The 27,093-nt window shown below is 35.7% G+C and overlaps 1 protein-coding gene across 4 annotated transcripts in view; it reads right to left on the reverse strand.

The window, feature by feature from the left end:
* Pka-R1 (protein kinase, cAMP-dependent, regulatory subunit type 1) overlaps window positions 1–27,093 on the reverse strand; it is a 145,399-nt gene that overhangs the window by 92,021 nt on the left and 26,285 nt on the right. For all 4 annotated transcript variants that reach the window (XM_090375903.1, XM_090375899.1, XM_090375901.1 and 1 more), the window contains exon 2: window positions 2,027–2,215. In XM_090375903.1, coding sequence (XP_090232029.1) covers window positions 2,027–2,215 — 189 coding nt within the window. The remainder of the gene's footprint in view (window positions 1–2,026; window positions 2,216–27,093) is intronic.

The following is a 27,093-nucleotide window of genomic DNA, read 5'->3' on the forward strand; positions in this document are numbered from 1 at the left end:
TAAAAAAAAAAAAAAAAAAAGAAAAGAAATCCTTTCTGTACACATTATACTCCCAGCTTCCTATACTGTTCAAGGTTTAGTCCAAAACAAATGCTCAATAATCTTATGAGCATAACAGTAGAGAAGAAAAATGCATGGGATAAGTATAAATTGATGGGGAACAAAGTCCTACAGTAAGTACAAACAAGTCTCCAGTCAAGTGACTTTGGAGGGTCCCAGGTCCATTGGATATGTATGGCATAACTGATGATGATGCTATACAGATTGCTGATAAACTGAATAAACATTCTGCATCCCCCTTTGCCTGGCTTTAGAAAAAACATTCAAAGAATGGAGTGGCCTACTGTTATTTGTTATTTGGTTTTTTTTTTTTTTTTTTTAGGAGCATTAGCAACTAAGGCCATATTGCTCCGGGGATATGCGGTAGTTCTCTGACTTTGCCGCATCCTCCGTATTTGGTGGTCACGGGCTCGAACCCCGGTCTAATCAAGAAGCATGTGCTATGCACTGCTGCTCCTGCCCACCTGGCTACGGAGGTGCTGAGTGGCCTACTAAATCCCAGATATGAACTCAAAGAACAGCCTAGTATGTTTTGCAGAACATTACTGTATAAGTTTCAACTCTTTCCAAAAACTCTAATGAGCCAGGACTTTTTTGCTAACTAAGTTCCCAAATAACCTTTTGGGATGCATGAGGGCTTAGTGTAACAGTTGTACAGAGGCTGTGAATAGTGATCATAACTCCTATTAAATCTTAAATAAGCCTTTATTCATAGTATGAAATTTTCAAGACATGTACGTACATTTTGTTTTGGTGGGCTTGTGTGTTACATTTATAGATGTCTGCACAAAATTTTATTGAAATCTTCGTAAGAGACAATTGAGATATTTTTAAAAATGTATAACTTCCTAAAATTTTGTAATTTGAAAATGAAATGCACAAGGCATAATTCTTATGGGTTTTGGTAATTAACTATATAGTATCGGTGTAAATACACCATAGTTAACCCATAAATTTGAACTACATAAGTAATGTAGAAGGAATCATTTTAATTGTATCTCATATTGTGGTTGCCTTCACAACGAGATAGCGGTATTGCACTACTTCAAATAAATAACGCTTCTCTAGTAGAGAAGACTACTGTTATTTATTTTCAGAGGATAACACCACCCAGACGATTGTTTCGAAGCTATTGGGCTTCATCATCAGTGGGCAGGCAGGTACCCTGGTAATACAACATGCCATCACGGTTGCGAAGTTATATCCACAATATGAGAGATGCCAAAGGGTGTTATATGAGATACAATTAAAACGATGCCTTCTACACTACTTACGTAGTTCAAATTTATGGGTTAACTATGGTGTATTTACACCGATACTATATAGTTAATTACCAAAACCCATAAGAATTATGCCTTGTGCATTTCATTTTCAAATTACATTTTTACCAACACCCTTTGGCATCTCTCATATTGTGGATATAACTTCGCAACCGTGATGGCATGTTGTATTACCAGGGTACCCCCCCCCTACTGATGATGAAGCCCAATAGCTTCGAAATTATGCCTTGTGCATTTCATTTTCAAATTACATTTTTACCAATGCCCTTTGGCATCTCTCATATCGTGGATATAACTTCGCAACTGTGATGGCATGTTGTATTACCAGGTACTTGCCTGCCCACTGATGATAAAGCCCAATAGCTTCGAAACGATGGTCTGGGGTGGTATCCTCTGAAAATAAATAACAGTAGTCTTCTCTACTAGAGAAGCATTATTTATTTGAAGTAATGCAATATCGCTATCTTGTTGTGAAGGCAACAACAATATGAGATACAATTAAAACGATGCCTTCTACACTACTTACGTAGTTCAAATTTATGGGTTAACTATGGTGTATTTACACCGATACTATATAACTAAAATTTTGTATAAAGTGTATTTTGAACAAAAAGTAATTTAAAATAAACTGAATATTAAAAAGTGCTTGATCAGAATATTTCAATAAAATAAACCTTTTCTTCTACCTTTTTTTCATAGGTTGTAGCATCCTCTTCTGAATAAGTTTCTGCACTAACTGCACCTCTTCGTACTCTCTGAGAAGGAACCATATTTGGTACTGGACCAACATCATCATCTCGTTCATCCCCTGAAGGAGTTGTAGCAGTAGAGGTTTTCTGCTGCTGTTGCTGTTGTTTAGCTGCTGTTGCAGCCTCCTACAAATATACATAAATGAATGAGCAATTTTTAACAGTTTTTTTTTTTTAATACACTACTGATACCTTTTAAACGAAAACATATACTGAATTTACATGCCACAACTATTTTATTTAATATAATTCTATGAATAACTGAAAGGACAAAGCATCTGCTGATTTTTTACAATGATGGATTTTGGTTACTGAAAAATTCCACACAAATAAAAAAAGTCCTTATGAGGTCAGGAATAAGATATACAGTATATAATAATCTGGCAGTTAGCAACCAAATGAAGAAGGAAATGTTTGCTATGTGAAAATTTAATAAAATTTCAAGATAAATAAGATGCATTCTTGTGTAAAGTGAACGAAATTGTTGAAGAAAGAAGGATAATTATAAGAATGAAAGTGAGACAGTAAGTCTACTTTCCAACATAAATTTTTCCTAAACGAGTTGCATAAACTAACTAGAAGAGAATATCCAGTGAATTCTTTATAAGAATATAACTATTATCAGAACCACTGATAGTAGTTATGACAATTGTTTTCGTTGCACTGACTCTTGTGGAGTCAGATGCAACTCTATTTGCTTTTCCTTTTATGCATTTTGCATTAATATTAGCAGTGGCAAACGATGTAAAAAAAAAAAGTAAGCTTATACAGCATCAGCCAAAAAAACAACACCTCCCATTCACTATTTATTCACTCCAATAGTTTGTTTAATTCTTGCTTGGATTTATTTAAAACTATCAACTTCCACAACAATAGATGGAAGGTTGTCCCAACAAATAACCACCCATTAGCTAAAGGCAAACTTCTTTATATATATATATATATATATTCTGCAACCATCCTTCCTCAATTTGAATTTGTGCTCCTTCATGTGTGTAGTCTGAGCAAGAGGAAGAATCCCATCAGCATTGAGCTTGTTCAATCCATTCAAAGCCTTAAACACCTAAATCAGATCTACTCTTTCCAGCAGCTCCACATCCTTACTAATATGAGACCTCCAGACCTGTATACAGTACTCAAGATGTGGCCTCATTATTGCCTTATACAATTTGATAATCACTTCCTTATCCCTGCTAGCAAAATTCCTGTTATAATTGACAAAACCCCATGAGCTGTCCTGGTAGCCTATCTGCACTGCTCAGAGAACTTTATATCTGATTGTATAATTATTCCCCGGTCTTTTTTTTTTTTTTTTTTTTTTGATTCATTTCCCACTACCCTCAGTGTACACACACACACAATTGGTACGTTACTCTATGGTTTCTGCCATCCATATGCTATACCTTGCATTTATCAATGTTAAACTTCAACTGCCATTTCTCAGCCCATCTGCCAAACTTTTCCAGCTCCTGTTGCAGTCATCATCATCAGCCATTTTCAATCCACTGTAGGATGAAGGCCTCTCCAGCAACTTTCCAGTTCCTTCTGTTTTGAGCACTAGCTATCCATTTACTACCCACAAATTCATGAATCTCATCTATCCATCTCCGTCTTTGTCTTCCAGGTTTTCTTCTAGCTCCTCTTGGGTACCATTCTGTTATTTTCTTAGTCCATCTGTCATCATGTCTTCGAGCTATGTGTCCTGCCCAAGACCATTTTAGTTCTTTAGTTTTGATAAGAATGTCCTTTACTTAAGTTTGCTGCCTAATCCATGTGTTTCTCTTCTTATCTAACAGTCTGATTCCCAATATAATTCGTTCCATTCTTCGCTGTGTAGTTCTCAGCTTCTCTTCCATTCTTTTGGTGAGTGCCCAAGTTTCACTTCCATAAGTCATAGTGGGGAGTATACATTGGTTCATTATTTTACGTTTCAGACAAACTGGGATATTGCTCATCAGTATGTGACTATATTTCCTGAATGCTATCCATCCAAAATTTATTCTTCTCTTGACTTCCAGCCATTTATCATTATTACAGCTAATAACTTGTCCCAGATAGGTGTATGACTCCACCATTTCAATTACTGCTCCTTCAATCATTATTTCCCTTTCTGTGGCATACTTGTTCATCATTACTTTTGTTTTAGCCGTATTCATCTTTAGTCCAAAATCCTTACTAACTGTGCATAACTGATTAAGATTTTCCTCTAATTCTTTGGGATCATGGCTTATGACCACAATGTCATCTGCAAATCGTAAATGGTTTAGGTACTCTCCGTTCACATTGACTCCTTTCTGCAACCAGTCTAATCTTCTGAAAGCTTCCTCAAGGGCAGCAGCAAACAGCTTCGGAGATATTGTGTCTCCTTGTCAAACTCCTTTCTCGATTTTAAATTTCCTACTGTCTTTGTCTAGTCTAATAAAGGAGGTAGCACTCTCATATATTTTCTTAAAAATCATAATATATGGGGTATCTATGCCTTGTCTTTCCAGTGCCCGAAACATTGCCTTATGCTGTATGGAGTCAAATGCCTTTTCATAATCCACAAATGCCAGGCATAATGGTGTTTTATATTCATTTGCTTTCTCCATTAGCTATTATAATTAGCTTTCTCCATTAGCTGTTACATGAAGGTGATCCATAGTTGAGAATCCTGTCCTAAAGCCAGCTTGCTCTTTCGGTTGATTCTCATCAAGTATTCTTTCTAATCTGTTAGTAATGACCCTTGTGAACAACTTGTAGATGTGGGATAACAAGCTAATTGGTCTATAATTTCCAATTTCTGATTTATCTCCTTTCTTATGCAGTAGCATAAGAAACTTCCTGTTGCAGTAGCATACTTTAATTAACCACCCTGCAACCTTTTGTATCATCTGCAAAATTGGACATTAAGCCGGATATGCCTTCATCAATATCATTGATAAATATAGAAAACAACAGTGGGTGCAATGCTAAACCCTAGTAAAGTAAACTGCAGCCATTATCAACCCAATGCAGGATGGAAGCCTCCTCAACAATTCATGCTGAGGGAAAAATGGACCATAATCTGCCATGCGGGTTGGCAGATTGACCGTATTCAGCAGTCAGGGGTTTGAACCCCGGTCTACTCAAAGAGCATGTGCTACTGCACTCCCGCTCCTGACCAGTTGGCTACGGAGGTACCTTGAAGGAGGTATATCTGGCTTAATGTCTCAGTTTGCAGATAATGTGAAGGTTGGCAAGGTGGTTAATGACAGTATGCTATTGGAACAAGATTTAGAAAAATTAGGCAGTTGGGCTGAGAAATGATAAATGCAAAGTACTGCATATGGGTAGCAGTAATCCCAGATTAACGTATCAACTGTGTGGTACTACAGTTGGGAAGTGGAAAATGAAAAAGACCTGGGGTAATTGTGCAGTCTGATATGAAGTTCTGAGTGGTGCAGGCAGGCTACCAGGACAGCACATGGGGTTTTGTTAATGGTATACAGGAATTTTGCTAGCAGGGAGGTGATTATTCCATTATACAAGCAATGGTCAAGCTACATCCTGAATACTGTGTAAATACAAAGCTTATGTAATGATATGCAGAACCTCTGCTAGCAGGCTAAAAGAGGTGATTATCCCATTATATAAAAAGTAATGGTTAGAAACCATACAGGTTTGAAAAACTCATTTTAGAACACATAAATCTGTTGGAAAGGGCACAGAGAAGAGGAACAAGAGAGTTGGAACACAAAAGGATACTTCTATCAAGAAAGACTGGGGTTCTATAAATATTGCAATCTCTGGAAACTGGGCATCCACATGGTGACTTAAATTTAAAAACTGATTGTTCAAATAAACTTCCACTGGAGTTCTGTAAATATTGCAATCTCTGGAAACTGGGCATCTACATGGTGACTTAAATTTAAAAACTGATTGTTCAAATAAATTTCCACTCAGTGCTGTAGAATTGGGTAATCTGAATAAATTTAAAGTGTCTAGATGAATTATTATTAGAAGAAATATACAAATTGAGTGTTTTTTTTTTTTTTTTTTGGATGATGCTGTATATAGTGTTGCCAAGTGTGCAGGGCAGTCTGGTATGGAAGCTTTCTGTCCAAGAAAGGAAAATGAGAAAATACCAGACATTTATATGTTCACTATTTCTCAATTAACCAGGTTTTGTTAGATTACTATTTCTTAATGTAATTACCCCCCCCCTCAAAAGGTTCTTTTTTTTTTTTAAATAAACTTTTTTTGAGTGTGTGTCTGTGTAGTATTTTTATGGAAATCATCTGGCGTGTCTAGCTGTATAAGTTTTGCTTTCTTGTATCGTTTTGCCAATGCTAATTCTGATACCATCATCTGCCATGAAAGGTGTGGTGTGTTTGACTTCACAACATAAAAAGATATTTCAGAAAGGAGCTTGAATATGCTAGAGCTGGCTATGAGAAGTCTAGCAAAAAATAGTCAACAACAGTAACAAAGAATTATCTACAAATGCAGACATGAGAAGGAAAGTGCTAAACTATATTAGGCCACTAGGACAGTAGCAATAACACTGCTGACAACCATAAACAGGTGGTCAATAAGCTGAATTTTTTTTTTTTTTAATTGATATTCACGTGTGAACACAAGCTCAAGGGTATTAGTAGCTCATATAGCCTAGCCAATATTTACCAAGAACCTAAATTATTTGCAATTGCTGAAAAGGTTTTGGAGAATCAATTATCACAATTAAAAGTGCAATAACTGTTTGGGAGAATGTAGCAAGAGATTTCAATTCTTTAGGTATAATAATGAAAGCATCTCAATACTCAGGTGAGAATTCCTGTTGATTGTAAATATGCAAACATTTCTCCAATTCACAAATCTTCGGTAAAGAAACAATCTTTGGTAAAGAGGGACAAACAGTCACTAGAGCAGAAATTACAAATCTGATATCTATGTTAGTTGAAATAATAAAATACATAGTTACATTATCAACAGATGCACAATTTTCAAAACACAAACCAGCACATAGAGAATGCTTTGATCCCAACATTTCTCATTCATTTTTTTTCTTTCTTACATATCACTAATAGTACAGTATATGGCAGTGGCACACAAACTGTGGTCTGCAGAGGGTGGTGGGGTGAACTGTGACAAGGTGGACAGACACTTTGCTTATTATATGCACCCTGAATGAGTTACATAGCAAAAAAAAAAAAAAAAGATATATGCTTACCCAACACATTAATTTTGAAAGATAAACTGTTAGAAGCACTTTTTACTAGCATTTCTGGAAGTCAAGATAAGCAATAATGTATCAAGCAGGCTGCATAAAGACAGGCATGCAAATAGAATTTTAAATTTTATTTTTTAAATCTGCATACTTTGAAATTTGGAAGGGTAATTTTGAAGGTGTGGACTAGAAGTATTTCTGTTTATTAATCACAATGTTTTATTATTGAGAACAATAAAACAAAATATTTTATTTTGGGAATTGAAAGGGATCCATCCAGGACTAAAACTCCTTTTGGTTCCTAATTAGAGTAATAGACAAGCTTTTGAAAATTAAATATCGATTTCATAATTGTGGTAGTCGTTATTCATTTATTAAATTTAAAAAACTAAATTCTTAAGAGATTTATAATGTGGATATATATGAATATTTTTATTATTCATTCATTTTTTGGCGCTGCAAATATAAAATTTAAAGCTAATTAGAGTAATAGACAAGCTTTTGAAAATTAAATATCGATTTCATAATTGTGGTAGTCGTTATTCATTTATTAAATTTAAAAAACTAAATTCTTAAGAGATTTATAATGTGGATATATATGAATATTTTTATTATTCATTCATTTTTTGGCGCTGCAAATATAAAATTTAAAGCGCACGAGTACAATTAATTACAGTAAACTCTCGCTAATCCGTTTAATGGGGGGAGTGGTCATCTGGATTAAGCAATAATCCTGATTAGTGAAGCAAAAAATAGCCCTAAAAGACAAAAAAACTTAAACCTAAATAAATAGAAAATTTAATGATAGTGCTGATGAAAATAAATAAAAAAGTTATCACTGTAGGGTCTTTATTTAAAAACTATAAAAAGACAGTACATTTATCCATCGATAGATGGATAAATGTATTGTCTTTTTAAACATTTATCAGGTGGTGCTGGCGTCGCACACCAATGCCATTTGATCTTAATGGCATTGGTCTTTGCTATGAATACCTCTTAAAACAGCTTCTTCCAGCAATGCTTCTTTTGGATTTTTTAATGTCTGTATTTGATACACTTCTTTTATCACTCCCCACATTGAATTTTAAAGGAAATGTCTTTATAGATTCCTTTTTGTTTTTTAATATCTGACACAGACTGGGCAAAAAAAAAAAAAAAAAAAATTGCTGTAGAATTTGGTATTGGCCAAATTCTTCAGCAATTTTTTTTTCCCCAGGAACACCATTTTCAAGTTGTTCTATCACTTTGGGCTTGTTAATGATAGTTAAAGTGTTTTCTTTTTATTTCACTTTTTAATTCTTCAGAACCCATTAATTATATAAATTATGTTAACTTATGTACATATGTATAAAGAAGTATGCAAATGAAGCAATATAAGCAATAATGTCCATCCTACTCAGAGTCAACAACAATGCTGAACAACATGGAAGACAATGTAATGTATGTTTCGTCTCTCTCTCAAGCAGTCAATCAGCATGCAATGAGAGTTACTTATCTGCCTTCCTAAATCCCGTGTGTCTTTCAAAGTGCTAAACTGAAAACAGAATTTTTCATATTTCAATCCAGATTATCCGACATCTGGATTAACTGCAACCGGATTGGAAAGTGTTTACTGTATTTTTAAATTGTTTTTCTGTAAAATCATTCCACTTTAAGTTTAAAAAAAATTCACCTCGTACTCTCTCAATGGAACTTCATCTGAAGGTCTGACTGTAACATAAATAAAGTAAGTGTGAATGTTTTATTATGAGTGATTTTAATTTGCCTATAATTAATTGATTGGAGCAAATGGGAAGGAAACTCAACATGTCAGGGACAAAATTTTTAAATCAACTAGATGATTGTTATTTGTATCAATGTGTCAAGGAAAATACTAGGGAAAAGAATATTCTAGACATGATCTTCAACCCATGAAGCAGATGATATAATATGGTTGATAGTAGTAACAGGAAGTGATCACTTCCTGCTACAGGTTCCTGTACTGTCAGTAGCAGGATGTGATGACAGAGTTTATGGTGGACAATGAAGAAAGAGAGAGAGAGAGAGGTAGCAGTAAGGCAAAGGAATGGGTTATAATTTCAGGAAAGAAAATTACAACGGCTTAAGGTGCCACATGGCCTCTATTAACTGGGCAGATATCTCACAGAAAGTGAATACAACTGAATAATGGTATACCTTTAAAACATTAATCACTGAAGCCTTGAATGCATATCTTTCCATACATTAAAATAATTTTCCTCCTAGTGATATTTATTCAGCTAATGGGAGAAGAGAGATGTGGGTTATGCGGTAACACGTAACAAATACAAAAATACATAACAGAAGCTTGTTTTACTGGGGTAAAAGAAGCTTCTATTTAAGTGTGGTCACATGCTATGTTTATCTAACATGACCACGTGGTACCATTCTTGATTTCCATATGTAATGGATTTATTTAAATAAACTAAATACAACAAGGCATAATATTTTAAGAGTTTAAGATTCTATATCTATATAATATCGGTGTAGATACACCATAGACAACTCTTAAAGAAAAACGATTGTAGTGTGAAAGGCACCCACCAATGAAAAGCCATCTAGCTTTAAAACAGTGTCATCTGGGTGGTGGCGCCCACTGAGAATAAGTAACAATAGTCTTCTGTATTAGTGAAGCGCTACTTATCCGAGGTAGTGCAATACTTGGTAACTCATTGTGAAGGATGAGAACAATATGAGATACAGATGAAATGATGCCTTTCACACTACAATTGTAGTTTTTCTTTAAGAGTTGTCTATGATGTATCTACACTGATATTATATAGATATAGTAACATATTTATGTATTCATAGCTGAGGAAGAGACACACAGTGTTGAAAGCTTCTGTAAGTATTTTATCAAAAGAAGCGAGTGCAGCGAGCAGGGGGCGAAGCCCCCTAGTACACCATTAGAATAATACTCCATGAGGAGGTTTCCAAGTTGGATGAATAATGAAGTTGCATTACTTGAGCAGAAAAAGACAGCATAGAAAAGCTATAGAGCAATAAAAAGTACTGAAGCCTATAATAGCTACAAATTGATCTGTAATAGTGCCACAGAAAAGGTTAGGCTGGAAAAGGCAGATTATGAGAAATCGCTGGCAAAGAGTGGCAATAAGGAATTCTTCCCATATATAAATGCAAAGAAGAGGTCAAATCAGATTGGACCATTATGTAATGGACGTATGTAATAGTATTAGATACCTCAGCTGATGTTGCAGATGAACTCAGTTACTTTGCATTGATATTTACTGAAGAAAAACTCTTTGCCAATTAGAAATTATGGGAGTGAAGTTGAAAAATATGTAATTAATGATATTGAAATTTTGCATTATTTAAGGGAAAAACTTTTGAACCTACAGGTGAGTAAGGCTCCTGGGGTTGATGGCATATACCCTATAATTTTAAGGGAGGGGGGAAGTGAGTGCATTGAACCATTAAGGCTAATTATGAGAGCATCACTGGACTCAGGAGAGATTCTATTGGATCGGAAAAGTGCCAATGTATCCCCAATATATAAAAGAAGTTCTAAGGAGTGTAGTGGGAAATTACCGAATGGTCACTCTTAACTTCAGTAGTAGGGAAAATCATGGAGGCAATGATCACGGGTGGAATTCAGGATCATTTAGAAATTCTGAAGGATACACAGCCTGGTTTTGTAAAGGGAAAATCATGTTTAACAAATTTGATTAGCTATTTTGACAGGGTCACTCATGAGCTGCATTTGGAGAATAATTTTGACATTGTTTATTTAGATTTCAGCAAAACATTTGACTCATTTTGACTCAGTCCCACATGAGAAGTTACTGTATAAGCTGGAACAGGTTGGAATTACAGGGAAAATCCTCAGATGGATAGCAGGATGGCTTCAGGGAAGAAGGCAGAGGATTGTGATAAATAGTTATTCCTCAGACTGGGTTAATGTAAGAAGTGGTCCCAATACTGATCCTTGGGGATCAGTATTGGGACCAGTTCTTACATTGAGATCATTAACTACTCTACCAATCTTTACCTCGAGGGCGCTGACTCTCTTTAGAAAATACAGCTGCGAGTTACAGGCTCTGAAAAAAATGATAAGTGTTTGCTTTTTATTTACATAATTGTTATTTTATATTGTACTTAATACATAGTCTTATAGTTCTAATTACGCTGGTTATTTTTATTTTTATTTATATAAACAGTTTTTTTAGATATACGTAATACTTTATAAAACCGTTAGTCCGTTCGAATCTTGCAGGCATTGTTTTTTGTTTATAGTGATAGGGAATTCAAATTTTTAATTGAGGTAGCTAGGTAGCTCTAACGTATAATTATAGAAACAGTAATACGCTTCACTGTTTCTATTAGATAGTGTAGTATTGACATTTAATTTAATTTAATTTATTGATCTTATTAATTTAAAATATCATGCCCCAAACTAGAGCAGCAAAGCAACGGGCACAAAGTGGCAGGAGTGCTGTGACTCGTGGGAGAACTGAGGGGGGCGATTCTCCAACGCATCACAGCCTAAAAAAAAATGTGCAACTTGTGAAATGTTTGCCGAACTATCTGGAACGGAACATGATATTGCCATGGGGGATGTCTTTGTGTGCGCGCGATGTAAGGAGTGTAAGGAAATCAGGCGACAACTCAGCGTTGTTATGGGCCTATATGAGAGTTTGAAGGACAGGGTGGATGCCCTCGAAAGATCTAAATTGAGGGGCCCATCAGGCTCTCAGCTGCCCACATCAACGCCAGAGCTTGCACTTGGTCATCACGCAACACAGCGGCAACCCCCAAGGCAGATTGCGCTGGTCCCAAAGGAACTAGTAGTTGTTGGTGACTCTATTGTCAGGGAAACGGGGAACATCCTTTGTAAAAAGGATAGGTGGAACAGGACCAGGGTATGTCTGCCAGGGGCAAAGGTTGATGACGTTGTAGAGCAGATATCATCTTTTGGGGGCACAAAAGGTGATATAGTTGTACACGTTGGCACTATGATATTAAGAGTAGGAGACCGGCAGAATTACTTAACAAGTACAGGTCACTGTTGAAAAAAAGCCGTGAAATAGGGTTGAATTTGAAAGTGTCTGCAATTCTGCCCAGACACGATAGGAGGGAGTATATGATGAGAGCCTTGTCAATCAATTCGGCCCTGGAAAGATTGTGCAAGGCTCAAGAGATAGAATTTTTTTCAGCCTGGACTGTACTTGTTAACAGGAGAGACTGCTTCTACAGGGATGGGATACACTTAAATAGAAAGGGTGCAAGAATATTTGTTGATGCTATCAAGGCAGTGTTAGGTGGGTCGGAAAACTGATAGCTTCGGGGGATACAAGGACTAATAGTTTAACAGTAGCTGTAGGCAGAGGTGAAGGTGATTCTTGCACAACTTCTATTAGAATAAGTAGCGACCTGGAGGGAGGGATGTTGGGGGTTTCAGGGACGGATGGCAGTCATCGTGAAACAGGTGGGTATATGATGGGATGTGTTAGAGTAATTAAGAATAAGAATAGGTGCATGTATACTTGCATGTATACCAATGCTAGAAGTATAGTAAATAAATTTGATGAATTTGAAGTGTTGGTCAAGACATCAAAGGAGGATATTGTTGGGATATCAGAGACGTGGTGTCACACAGATATAAGGAATTGTTAAAAATGCATTTATTTTTAACCGTATTAGTACATTCTTAGAGAGCACAAGGGCCTCATACTTTTTTGCTGCACTGTATCTGTCATACGATATTTACTTCGCCGGAGAAGGCAGAATTACTTTCGCTTTCGCATGGGAGCAGAGCCGCACCCACGAAATTCCAAAACCACCGTCCGACGCCTGCCGTACGTTATTTATTCGTTGGAGCGGGCAAGCGTCCGAGTGTATTGTTGACTAAAACAGAAAAGTCGCGGTGCTAGTCATAAAAACAGGGGAGTTAGATTTTCGGAGAACACTACTAGTATTGTGTTTGATTCAGGCATCAGCAGAGTGTTTATGTTTCATAGACTTCTTGTGTCGGAGTAGACGATTTTATGTCCGTTTTGGCCTTTGGGCGAACCTCATACAAACATGTAATTCCTTCAACGACTTTCATAAATCGGACTTTCGGTTGAGTCAGAACGCTGTAAAGCGACAGTTCCACAGATGTTTTTCTGCTTGACGAAACTAACTAGAGGGGAAATAGGGGGGAGGCAGTTCGGTTAGCAGCTAGGGTGTGGTAAGGGAGAGAGGGAGTTGGAGCTGAGGCTCGGACAGTGTCGTTGGTCGGTGAATGAGCTGTTGACTTGTAAGGGAGTTAGCGGAGTTCGAGTTAGGATTTTAGTAAGATAGAGAGCCGTCGCAATGATAATCTTTTGTAGAATGTGAAGAAAATATTCTTAAGAAGGGGAAACGAAAAGTCGGAAGAAGAAGAAGGCTAAAAACTCGTTAATGAGATATAGGAAGGAATCGAGATGAACTACTGTCCTGTAACTACAGTTCCTGAGGCGTTGCTGAATTATTCGGGTAAGTTAACCCTTGTTATTTAATTATAAACGTAACTTAATTGCGCTAAGTCGAACATACTTCCATCCCCCCCTTATATATTTTTTTTATGTGCTTAGAGACATCTATCCTCACGCACACTCATACTTTGATGAGAGTTTTGTTATTTTACTTAGCATTTCATATTTAATAGATACTGTAACTTGTACATGAATACTGGACGTTATTTAATTAGAATTAATTATAATTAAATATTAAAACTGAATAATCCTAATTAACATTAAAACTGAATATTATAATTAAATATTATAACTGAATATTATAATTAAATACTAAGACTGAATATTAATCATGGCCTACAATCTTACATGTTCCACCAATGTGGTGTAATATTCGTCAGCTACGCGATGTATGAACGCTCTTTGGTTGTCGATTGTTCATGAAGAACATAACAATTTGCAAACCCATACCATTATTAATTAATCCGTTGGTTACCTAAATATGTAAAGGTATAAAAGCTCAAGGCTATTTTACTAAAGACTTATACACTGTTTTGTCTAACTGTATTTTGTAACAATTTAGTATGTTTAATAAACCATGTTTTGTTTGCTAATTTTTGCCTATTGATTACTCTCTGATGACACATGTTTTCTTTGAATGGATTACTGATAAAGAACTGTTAAGGCGGCGCTTTTGATTCTAATCAAATAGAAAGGAGTCAAAGGTGAAAATCACACAACGCAATCTTTGATGTTGCAGACTAGCTCAACGTCCATCTGGGTTAGTTTTCAGAACACGGGATTTGTCCTAACTAACTGCTAGACGATTACATGAAAGCCAGGTTTCTCCGGATGCAAATATTAGTGTAACTCTTGCAAAGAACATTTATTCCTAACTGACACATCACACCATAACTGAGAATTGTTGGAACCCTAGCAAGTTTATACTAGAACGGAGAAAAGACTTCCGCAACAGAATGCCGAACTGGAATTTGGGGAGTACAATGTGTACAGAAAGGATAGACAGGATAGGAAGGGAGGAGGTGTTATGCTGTTAATAAAGAAAACCATAAAATCAAAAGAAGTGCATCCAGTTGATATAGATGAACTGTTGAGTCAGTTTGGTGTGACATAAGCACTGCGAAAGCAAAAATAAGAGTAGGAGTGTGTTATAGGCCTAATGACTTGAATGAGTACAATGAACAATTGTACAGAGAAATAGAGTGGGCTAGTAAATCGGAATGTCTTATAATGGGGGTTTTTAACTTCCCAGATATTGACTGGAACTTGTGGGTTGGGCACTCACACACTAGTCAGACTTTTGTGGATTTATTGGATGATTGTTTTCTGCAGAAGCATGTTCGAGAGACAACCAGAGAAAGTAATACTCTTGATCTGGTTATCAGCAGTGATCATTCATGTATTAGGAATTTGCAGATAAAAGAACCACTAGGTGGCAGTGATCACAGTGTACTGACGTGGGATTTACTTAAAGATTTAACTACTATCAGGGGGTAAAGGAAAGGGTTTTTGCTTCCGTAAAGGCGAGTACAGTGGTCTCCGACAGTTTTTAAATTCTGTACAGTGGGATCAACTGACGATGTTACCAACAGTAAATTCTAAGTGGGAAGCATTCAAGGAATTAATCGTGGAAGCTACTAAAAGGTTCATACCTATTAAGAAATATTGTTCAAGGTTTAGGCCTAAATGGTTGTCAAATGAACTAATGAGATTCGTAACAGAGAAGAAAAATGCATGGGATGCATATAAATTATCAAGCGACTCAGAAGCCTATGGCAGATATAAGTTAATCTGTAATCAGGTCACAAAGGAGGTTCGGCAGGCGAAGGCAGATTAGGAGAAATCCTTGGCAAAAGATGCTAAGAAAAACAGCAAGGATTTCTTTACTTATATAAACTCTAAAAGGAAGGGGATGAATCTGATCGGTCCACTTGACATCGATGGTTCGACTGTTGATGATCCTGCTCAGATAGCAAACAAACTGAATGAGTATTTTGCATCTACATTCACACGTGAGGAATTATTAAGGTTTGAAAATGGCAGGAGGTTATCAAATTGTAGCAAGATACTTAATGATTTTGTAATAACCGAGAGCAAAGTGGAAGAGAAATTGTTGAAGTTAAACGTAAGAAAAGCACCTGGGGTGGATGGGATCTATCTAGTTATATTAAAGGAGACGGCAAAGCAACTAAGCAAACCCTTAGCCATAATTATGAGAGCATCCTTGGACTCAGGGGAGGTTCCCACAGACTGGAGATGTGCAAATGTATCCCCAATTCATAAAGGGGGATCGAAGGGTGACACGAGTAATTACAGACCAGTTAGTTTAACTTCTGTTCCGGGTAAAATAATGGAGTCGCTGGTTAAGGATGCATTGCAGGATCATCTAGACAAGACTGCAGCAATAATTCAGACACAGCATGGGTTTGTTAAGGGAAAGTCTTGTCTGACAAATTTGATAGGATATTATGATGTGGTTACAAAGGAACTGGATGCGAAAATAATTTTGATATATATTTGGATTTCAAGAAAGCTTTTGACACTGTTGCGCATGGAAGACTATTGTACAAATTGGAGCAGAATGGTATTAAGGGTAAGTTGCTACAATGGATAAAAGGATGGTTAAGTGCTAGAAGACAGAGGGTGGTAATCAATGGTGCTGCTCTTCTTGGACTAATGTTATTAGTGGAGTCCCACAGGGTTCGGTGTTAGGTCCACTGTTGTTTTGTATATTTATCAATGATATTGATGAAGGTATATCAGGCTTAATGTCGAAGTTTGCAGATGATACAAAGGTTGGCAGGGTTGTTAATGACAGTAATGGCAGTGTGCTACTGCAACAGGATCTAGATAATTTGGGCAGATGGGCTAAGAAGTGGCAACTGAAGTTTAACCTTGACAAATGCAAAGTACTACATATGGGTAGAAGTAACCCCAGAGAAACGTACCAACTGTGTGGTACTACACTTAAGGTGGTAGAAAATGAAAAAGACTTGGGAGTAATTGTGCAGGCAGATATGAAGTTTTCTGAGCAATGCAGACAGGCTGCCAGGGCAGGTCATGGGGTTTTGTCAATGATATATAGGAATTTTGCTAGCAGGGAAAAGGAGGTGATTATCCCTCTGTATAAGGCAATGGTCAGGCCACGGCTTGAGTACTGCGTACAGGTCTGGAGGCCTCATTTTAGGAAGGATGTAGATTTACTTGAGCGTGTACAGAGAAGGGCAACAAGATTGGTGAGGGGAATGAAGGGATCCTCTTACCAAGAGAGGCTTAAGTTCTGCAAATTGCAGTGGCTGGAGACTAGGCACCTGCACAGTGATCTGATTGAGGTATATAAGGCCTTGAATGGGTTGAGCACGCTGAATTCTGATGGGATCCTTCCACTTGTTCAGATTACGAATCTAAGGGGGCATAAATTCAAATTAAGAAAAGACAGATGTAGAATAGATGTGCGGAAATTTTCCTTTAGCCAGCGGATGGTTAGTTGCTGGAACAAACTTCCATCTGTCGTTGTGGAAGTTGATAGGTTGAATAAATTTAAAGAGGAACTGGACAGGCATTTGGAGGGAATGGTATGATTTATTTATTTATTTTTTTTTTCTTTTGGCTGATGCTGCATAAGCTCATACATTTGCTTTCTTGCATCACATGCCACTACTACTACTACTACCTGGATAGACTTCAGGGATGGTCAGAAAAGTGGCAGCTATGCTTTAATTCAGCAAAGTGCAAGATCTTACACCTGGGGGACGGTAACCCCAAAATAACTTATACACTTAGTGGAGGTGAACTAAAGTCAGTAGTGGAAGAAAGGGACTGGGGATTTATGATATGGTGAGACATGTAGTTCTCTGAGCATTGTACAGGTTGCAAGGAAGTTCTGTGGTGTCCTATCGATGATTTATCAAACATTTGCTGGTAAAGATAAGGACGTCATAATCCCGTTATATAAGGTTGTTGTTAAACACACTTCGAATACTGTGCTCAAGTATGGAGACTGCACCTAAAAAAAAAAAAAAAAAGACATTGAGCTTCTTGAAAGGGTCCAAAGACAGGTAACTTGCCTGGTGAGATTGCAAAGAGCATCCATATGAGGAAAGACTTCGAATATGTGGGTTGCACAGCTTGGGAACTTGATTGAGGTGCTTAAGAAACTGAGAGGCAAAAGTAAAATGAATGAGAATGAAATTTTCGTGGTTATAAATGATTCTAGAACTAGGGGCCATAAATTCAAGTTACAGGGGGAGATGTTTACATTGGATTGCAGGTAGTTTTAATTTATTCAGCAAGTTATAAATTACTGGAATAAGTTACCTGTGTGTGGGGTAGAGGCTGACAGTTTGGTAAAATTCAAAGGTCAGCTGGATATTTACCTATGGGAGGAGATAAACACAATTCCTTCTTTTTTTATTATTTATTCATTTTATTTTACACTTTTTTTTTTTTGGCTGGTGCAGCATAAGCCTTAGGCTTCCTTGCACCATATGGCCATTACTAATACTAAACAAATAAAAACAGTCCACTCTCCCACAGCATGTTTACTCAACAGTAAATTCAAGTTTCTGTAAACAATGGTGACCAGTACCACATACAAGATTTATTCAAAAAGTATCTGGACTTCTATGATATAGTTGTTGTAGGAGTAAGATTTTTTTGCACTTTGACAACTATTGCCAAATTGCAGCTCTATGCCAAAGTGACAGTAATGTGGTCCTTAAAATAGTGTTCTTGTGAGGTAAGACCCTTAGCCTAACAATGTTTCCACTCTTGGAAAAACTGGAAAAATTATTTTGAAATCTCCAAAAGCTGAGATGTCATATTACTCTTCACTGTTTATAAATTATCAAATTGACATCCTTTCAGTGCGAAGTTTTAGAGATCTTCAAGTACCGTGTTAATAGACTAGTAAAGGATAGCGAATGCTTATAATCCTTTCAGTGTATTTCTGTAGTCTAGGAAACAAGTCACATGGAACCATATATGGCAAATCAAGGGTTGCTGAACTTGAGTAATTTTGTGCTTGATCAAAAACTGTATGTAAGTAGCAACAAATGTGAAGGCACTTTATTATGATGAAACAACCAGTATTTGGAGTTAAATTTTTCTTTGAACTACCTCACAAAAGCAGTCACAACTTCAACATATAGAACTCCTTATTAATTGTCTGTCCCTTTGAAGTGTATTACGGTGAACATCATTACAGTCAAAAAATGCTAGCAATAGGACTTTCATTTTGCGGTGCACTTGTCATTCTTTCCTGTGTTGCATGGAAGGAAGGGGGGAATCTTCCACAGGAATGACTGCTATTTGATTTTGGGATCATACTCACAAACTCACATTTCAAAAATGTCTTGTCATTATTTGCATGTCTGAAAAATCAAAAGCATCTTGTTAGTTTTGTTCACAGTATGAATTTTTTGTAAATGTGCCACATGTTCAAAGTTTTTGTTAAAATGGAATGACATGTATAACAGAGATGCAAGTTTCTTCACCGATTTCATGAACAGTTCATTTTCAGTCATTTTATACCAATATTTGCACTTGAGACATGTTTCACCAGTTGCTGGAAGTGAGGCTATACAGGTTGTGGACCACTTTTAGCAGGCTTCGTACCCTCTTTGAAATGATGGTGCTAATCAAAAATTGTGCAGTCTATTGCAGTCTCCATATATTATTTTAAGATCAACGTTTCATTTGCAGTTTTTTTTGATTTTAAAGCAAAATTTAACATACACAGTAAGGATGAGATATATCTAAACATATTATGATTTGTTGCAGTGCACTGTTGTCTCAATCTTGAACAATGAATATAATTCAGATACTTTATGAATAGACCTTATGTATTATAAACACAGAAATTTGTTTTCGGCAGCAAACTTGTGTTAACTGTTAACTTGATAGAAAATTATTAACTTCACTCCTTTTTAAATGCAAACAGCTTCTGTCAGTTTTATATATGATTAGCTTCCAAATAACCACAGTAATTAAAAATAATAGCAACTTTCAAAACTGCTAGGATTAACCAGAAGCACTGTCATGGTTTTGAATGCATTTTATCCATTATGAGAGCATGCAAGGAAGCTCTATTGTTATCAAAACAAATTTTGTTAATTTAATTTGAAGGCAGCCAAAATCTTAGCCAAGACTATTTTTCTTTTTTTTTTGGAAAGGTTCTCATGATGAACTTTATTCTTACATGCTTGCTGGTTGGGCTATCTGGGCAGAAATGGATGAATTCAATGAAGATTGTGTCATATGATCAATAAGTTAGGCTGATGTTTTCAGAAAGGAATAGGATGCAAAAAAAAAAATAAAAATAATGACTTGATTATTTAGATTTTGTTAATGCTGTAGCTCTACACAAATGTCTTTTACAAAATTTAGCACAACATGATATAAGAATTGAATAAATTACTATCATGGATAAAAAGATGGTTTCTTGTTCTTGGGAATTTTTAGCATATCAACAACTTAAGCCATATTGTGCCAGTTCTTATGGTACTCCAATCTGCACAGAAGTGTATTGTGTCAGTACAACTGTGTTCATGAACTGAACTGCATGTTGTGCGAGTTGAAAACCTGGAATAATTCCAAGGGGGAAAAGCTCACTCTCCCTCTGTCCGAATCCAGAAACAAGAGCCCTACTGGAGAAGCTTTTAACCATCTGCCACTTGTGCAAATATGGAACAGATATGTTCATGTGGTATCTGTGAGACACCTTTTTATTATTTTTTTGTTTTAATTATAAAAAATAAATTTTTAGCACTTTTTTACTCAAATGAAACATTTAGTTTAATGCTAAACAATTCAAAATATCAAGCTAAAATATATAATAAAAAGGCATTTAATACGATTTTTTTTTAATCATATTCGATGTTTAATAAAGGTGTTAAATACAATATTTTTATTGTATTCCTTAGAATTTAAGGCACTCATCTCCCAAATTGAAATACAGATGCTCATGTGGCATTTGGCAAATGCCACATCTTTTTATCAGCTGTTCACACTTAGTTTTTATAAAGTTGGTCAAACCAAAGTCCTATGGTAGTATTAAACAGCTCTCACTGGTGTATCAATGGGTAAAATAAATATAGGTAGTGTTACTTGCCTGGCTATTAAATGCCAAACAAAACATTATTTCTCATAATTCATAGTATATTGAAATGAAAACAGAAAACACTAATTATTCAGAGAATATTGGTGAGGAAAGGTACATGGGAGAATTTTTTTATTTTCAAATTTGAAAATGTAAGAGAAAAATTGAAAAATGCAGCAACTTTTAGATACCATTTAAACCAGTGGAGGGTTAACTAGTCTCTGATGAGATTTGAATTGAGATCTCTCCAAATGATTGAAAAGTGGGGAAACCACATTAATGTCGTGGAAGACAAAAAAGGTAGTTAAACAGTAGACAAATAGATTCTACATGAACTGTTTGTTACTTGGTTTTTAGGAGCATTAGCAACTAAGGCCATATTGCTCCGACCTATAGATGAACTAATGTCATGACTTATGAGTTGAGTACTGCAGGGTTCTTTGTTTCTGATATTCACTAATGATAATGACATTTCAAGTTCATTGATGATAGGCGCATTATAGCCTTAGTTGCTAATGCGCCAATAAAACCTAACAAAACAAACAATCATTGATGATATATATATATATTGATACACAGAAGAGCACTATAAGCAGCAATAAAACATATATATTTTGTTAATATTCTAGTAGATAACTGATTTTTTTTTTTTTTTTGCAGTATTTATGAAGCAATAACTTTTTGTTATATGAAAACCTGCATGAATTGTACTGCAATTACTTTTTGCATGCTATTAACAAGAATGAGAAAAAAATAAAATTTTATTACATTAAACTAAACATATTTTGTGTATTACATGATAAAGTTGTATTAACATAATAATAATACTGTCATTAATGAAATTTATTGATGCTATGGAAAGTGAATGCACAACACTGAATAAAAAAAACAAAACAAAAAAGAAACCAGAAAAGCTGAGAAGAGCAGTGAACACATTGATAAATGGAGAAACGTACAACTTTCACTTTGGAAGTGTTATTAATCATTGGAAGGATGGTTGCAGAATATATTTGTAATTATTTGAACTAAATATCTTTATGCCACCTTACATGTAACAACTACGAATGAGTATATATGCCATCAGAAATCAGTTTACTTAATCCTTTTAAAGCCTTCATCCTGAATTCATACCTATTGACTTGCTGGAGTAGCATGTATTGGAAGAAGGAAACAGTGTAGTTTTTTTTTTTTTTTTTTCTGTATAAGATAAGTGGCCATAACAAGTATATGTTACACACATATTTTCACTTACAGCAATTATATTTTCAAAACTGAATAGCCAATCTGTACCAGCAGTATGCTAAACAGAAGAACATATTGTTTTGCACATGTAAAAATAACTAATAGTAGTAGTGGCATGTGATGCAAGAAAGCAAGTGTATGAGCTTATGCAGCATCAGCCAAAAAAAAAAAAAAAAATCACACCATTCCCTCCAAATGCCTGTCCAGTTCCTCCTTAAATTCATTCAACCTATCAACTTCCACAACGACAGATGGAAGCTTGTTCCAGCAATTAACCACCCGATGGCTAAAGGCAAATTTCCGCACATCTATTCTACATCTGTCTTTTCTTAATTTGAATTTATGCTCCCTTAGGTTCGTAATCTGAACAAGTGGAAGGATCCCATCAGAATTCAGCATGCTCAACCCATTCAAGGCCTTATACACCTCAATCAGATCTTCGCGCAGGTGCCTAGTCTCCAGCCACTGCAATTTGCAGAACTTAAGCCTCTCTTGGTAAGAGGATCCCTTCATTCCCCTCACCAATCTTGTTGCCCTTCTCTGCACACGCTCAAGCAAATCTACATCCTTCCTAAAATAAGGCCTCCAGATCTGTATGCAGTACTCAAGGCGTGGCCTGACCACTGCCTTATACAGAGGGACAATCACCTCCTTTTCCCGGCTAGCAAAATTCCTATATATCATTGACAAAACCCCATGACCTGCCCTGGCAGCCTGTCTGCATTGCTCAGAAAACTTCATATCTGACTGCACAATTACTCCCAGGTCTTTTTCATTTTCTACCACCTTAAGTGTAGTACCACACAGTTGGTACGTTTCTCTGGGGTTACTTCTACCCATATGCAGTACTTTGCATTTGTCAAGGTTAAACTTCAGTTGCCACTTCTCAGCCCATCTGCCCAAATTATCTAGATCCTGTTGCAGTAGCACACTGCCATTACTAACCCTGCCAACCTTTGTATCATCTGCAAACTTCGACACTAAGCCTGATATACCTTCATCAATATCATTAATAAATATACAAAACAACAGAGGACCCAACACCGAACCCTGTGGGACTCCACTAATAACAGTAGTCCATGAAGAGCAGCACCCATTAATTACCACCCTCTGTCTTCTCCCACTCAACCATCCTTTTATCCATTGTAGCAACTTACCCTTAATACCATTCTGCTCCAATTTGTATAATAGTCTTCCATGCGCAACAGTATCAAAAGCTTTCCTGAAATACAAATATATATCAAAATTATTTTTTGCATCTAGTTCCTTTGTAACCACATCATAATATCCTATCAAATTTGTCAAACAAGACTTTCCCTTAACAAACCCATGTTATGTCTGAATTATTGCTGCAGTCTTGTCTAGATGATCCTGCAATGCATCTTTAACCAGTGACTCCATTATTTTACCCGGAAGAGAAGTTAAACTAACTGGTCTGTAATTACTCGTGTCACCCTTCGATCCCCCTTTGTGAATTGGGGATACATTTGCACATCTCCAGTCCGTGGTGACCGCCCACGAGTCCAAGGATGCTCTCATAATTATGGCTAAGGGTTTGCTTTGCCACCGCTTCTAATATAACTGGATAGATCCCATCCACCCCAGGTGCCTTTCTTATGTTTAACTTTAACAATTTCTCCTCCACTTTGCTCTCAGTTATTACAAAATCATTAAGCACCCTGCTACAATTTGATAACCTTCTGCCATTTTCAAACCTTAATAACTCCTCATGTGTGTAGATGCAAAATACTCATTCGGTTTGTTTGCTATCTGAGCAGGATCATCAACAGTCAAACCACTGATATCAAGTGGACCAATCAGATTCATCCCCTTCCTTTTAGAGTTTATATAAGTAAAGAAATCCTTGCTGTTTTTCTTAGCATTTTTTGCCAAAGATTTCTCGTAATCTGCCTTCGCCTGCCTAACCTCCTTTGTGACCTGATTACGGACTAGCTTATATCTGCCAGAGGCTTCTGAGTCGCTTGATAATTTATATGCACCCCATGCATTTTTCTTCTCTGTCACGAGTCTCATTAGTTCATTTGATAACCATTTAGGCCTAAACCTTGAACAATATTTCTTAATAGGTATGAAACTTTTATTAGCTTCCACGATTAATTCCTTGAGTGCTTCCCGCTTAGAATTTGCTGTTGGTAACATCGTCAGTTGATCCCACTGTACAGAATTTAAAAACTGTCTGAGACCACTGTACGCACCTTTACGGAAGCAAAAACCCTTTCCTTTACCCCCGATGGTAATCGTTATTTGTTTTTTTAAAAAACATAAAGGAATACAAAGAAAAGGTTTATTAACAAACAAAATTAAAAGGAATAGAACTTTATATAAAATAAAAGAAGGGAAGGGTCAGGGCTTGGCAAGTGACAAATTATCGTGATTATATTGTAAACTAGGCATAGAAATATAGATCTGAATTAAATAAAACAACTGCAGATTCAGTGTATGTAAAGCTCCTAAAGAGGAATTAGCATGGTGTATATAGGAAACTGATAGAGGTTTTGGAATATGCTTTTTCTGATACAGATATAGAATAAAACTAATTGCTGGTATGAATGTTTTAATCCCTGCTGCAATATTCCTACAAGGATATTATTAAAATCTAAATTTATGCAAGAATTTCTAAATTAGACTTAAAATGGGAAATAAGGAAAGAACTGCTGTATGCAATACAAAGTGACACAAAATTAATGTTATATAATACGAAAATCTATCAAGTTATGTGTGGCTCTGTCATCGATACCATCAGAGCATGCATGCATGAACACACACAAACTCTCACTAGACCTTTTCAATTAAAGATTAGCAATTCAATCTAATACCTTTAAACTATATGGAAAATTTTGTTGCAAACTGTAACAGGATAATGCTTGTAAAGTACTAAGGTTACCTGCTAGCATGGAGTGCTGTAAACTGAACAGCTTGAACAAAGAAAAGACTAAAGAGAGAGAAATTAAATGTTTCAAATATGAAAAAAATAAAATAAAATAAATAAATAAAATAAAATGAAAATTGATTCTCATGCCAGGAAGCACAACTATGAAGTCATGCACAAGGTGGCATAACTGCAATCAGAAAAAGGCAAAGACAGTTTCATCTGAGAAAAGGTAAAAATAATCTTAATCCTGAATTGTACTTACTCTACTAAAGTGGTACCTATGGGAAGAAGGATCGCAGCAGGCATATTTTCATTTGTAGAAGCAGCTATACTTTCAAAGTTGAGTGGTCAATCATGGTAAGTTCTAGCATCCAGGGTGAACAGAAATGAACATTGTTTTGTACATGTAAAAATAACTGACCATTGTTTAAGAAAATAATGATCAGTTATTATTGATATGTTAAAAGAAATTTGTCTGAAATAAAAAATGCCAATAACTCTCTACGGTTTGGCAAGAACAAAGTTCATTTAGCAGACTATTTGTTTTATTAATAATACAAAGTTGTTTTTCTAGTGGTAAAAAAATTAAGTTGTTCTGCCAAAGGTATGCACTTGAAAGTCTTTGTGTATATTAATTCCTCATTTAACATTTTGCATACCATGCATTTTTTTCAAAGATTTTTCGATTAACCACCTATTAGAGTGCCAAACTGAAATCCAAGAGGGCACTTTGGTGTACTTCCTTCAACAATCAGTTTTTTGGAAAAAATACCATAAATAAATATTTTAAAATGGGGTACTTCAAATTTTATTCTTAATTCTGACATTGTATTGCGTAATATGAATAATATCAATAAAATACGAATCTTTAGTTTAAAAAAAAAAAAAATTAATGTACACTGAAAGTAAATACTGTACTTGAGGAAAACATTGAATCGTGATTTACACTGATTCACATTTTGTGAATTTTGGTATTCAGTGAAAGTCTATGTGCATGTTAATTCCTCATTTAACATGTTTTACATCGGGCATTTTGTTTATTATTTGTTTTTTAAAAAATAAAGGATTTTTCTATTAATTATCTCTTCATATTCAATTTTTTGAGAAAACGGCATGAAGTACTTTTAAGCGAAGCACTTTAAAATTTTATTCTTAATTACAATAATACAATACACTGCACTGTATATATATTAACATTAATATCTTTAATAACAGTCATAAAAAAAAGTTAATATAGATAGCAAGTGAATACTACACTTGAGGAATTCAGAAATTAGATTTACTTGCAAGTCTCTAACTGAATCTAACCAGTGTATCACTAGGTTAGACTTATAAGTCTAACATAACATAACCTAACCTAACCAGTGTAACACTAGAAGTGATATCATTAGTACTGGTGGGAGGATAATTAACAAGTACTGTAATTTGTTTAGCTTTTCCTTAAATTTATTCAAATTACTGACTTCTACAACACCTGATGGAAGTTTATTCCAACAATCAACTACCACTGGCCAAAAGCAAATTTTCACACATCTATCCTGCAACCATACTTCCTCAATTTAAATTTATGTCCACTCATGTGTGTGTGTTGTCTGAGAAAGAGGAAGGATGCCACAGCATTTAACTTACTCAATTCATTTAAGCCTTTAAATGGATTGAGTAAGATTAAATATTAAGTCAACATTGCTGGATTACTTCAGTAGTACTCAAGATGTTCTTTATACAATGGGATAATCACCTCCTTATCCCTGCTGGCAAAATTCCTGTATATCATTGACAAAAACCATATGACTTCTCAATTACCCACAGGCCTTTTTTTGTTCTTCACTACTTTTGTTCTTCTCCACACAGTTGGTATGTTATTCTCAGATTACTGCTACTCATATGTAGTATCTTGCATTTGTAAATGTTAAACTTCACTTGCCACTTCTCAACCAATCTGCATAACCACCCTGAGTATCTTTTTCATCATCTGAAAACTTAAGACATTAAGCCTGATATTCCTCCATCAATGTCATTAATAAATGACTTTGATGAAGACTGGAGACTAGGCACCTGCGAGGGGATCTGATTGTGGTGTATAAGACC

This window comes from Mastigoproctus giganteus, chromosome 6 (genome assembly GCF_048544385.1).
Source record: "Mastigoproctus giganteus isolate SK-2022 chromosome 6, ASM4854438v1, whole genome shotgun sequence".
NCBI lineage: Eukaryota > Metazoa > Arthropoda > Arachnida > Uropygi > Thelyphonidae > Mastigoproctus > Mastigoproctus giganteus.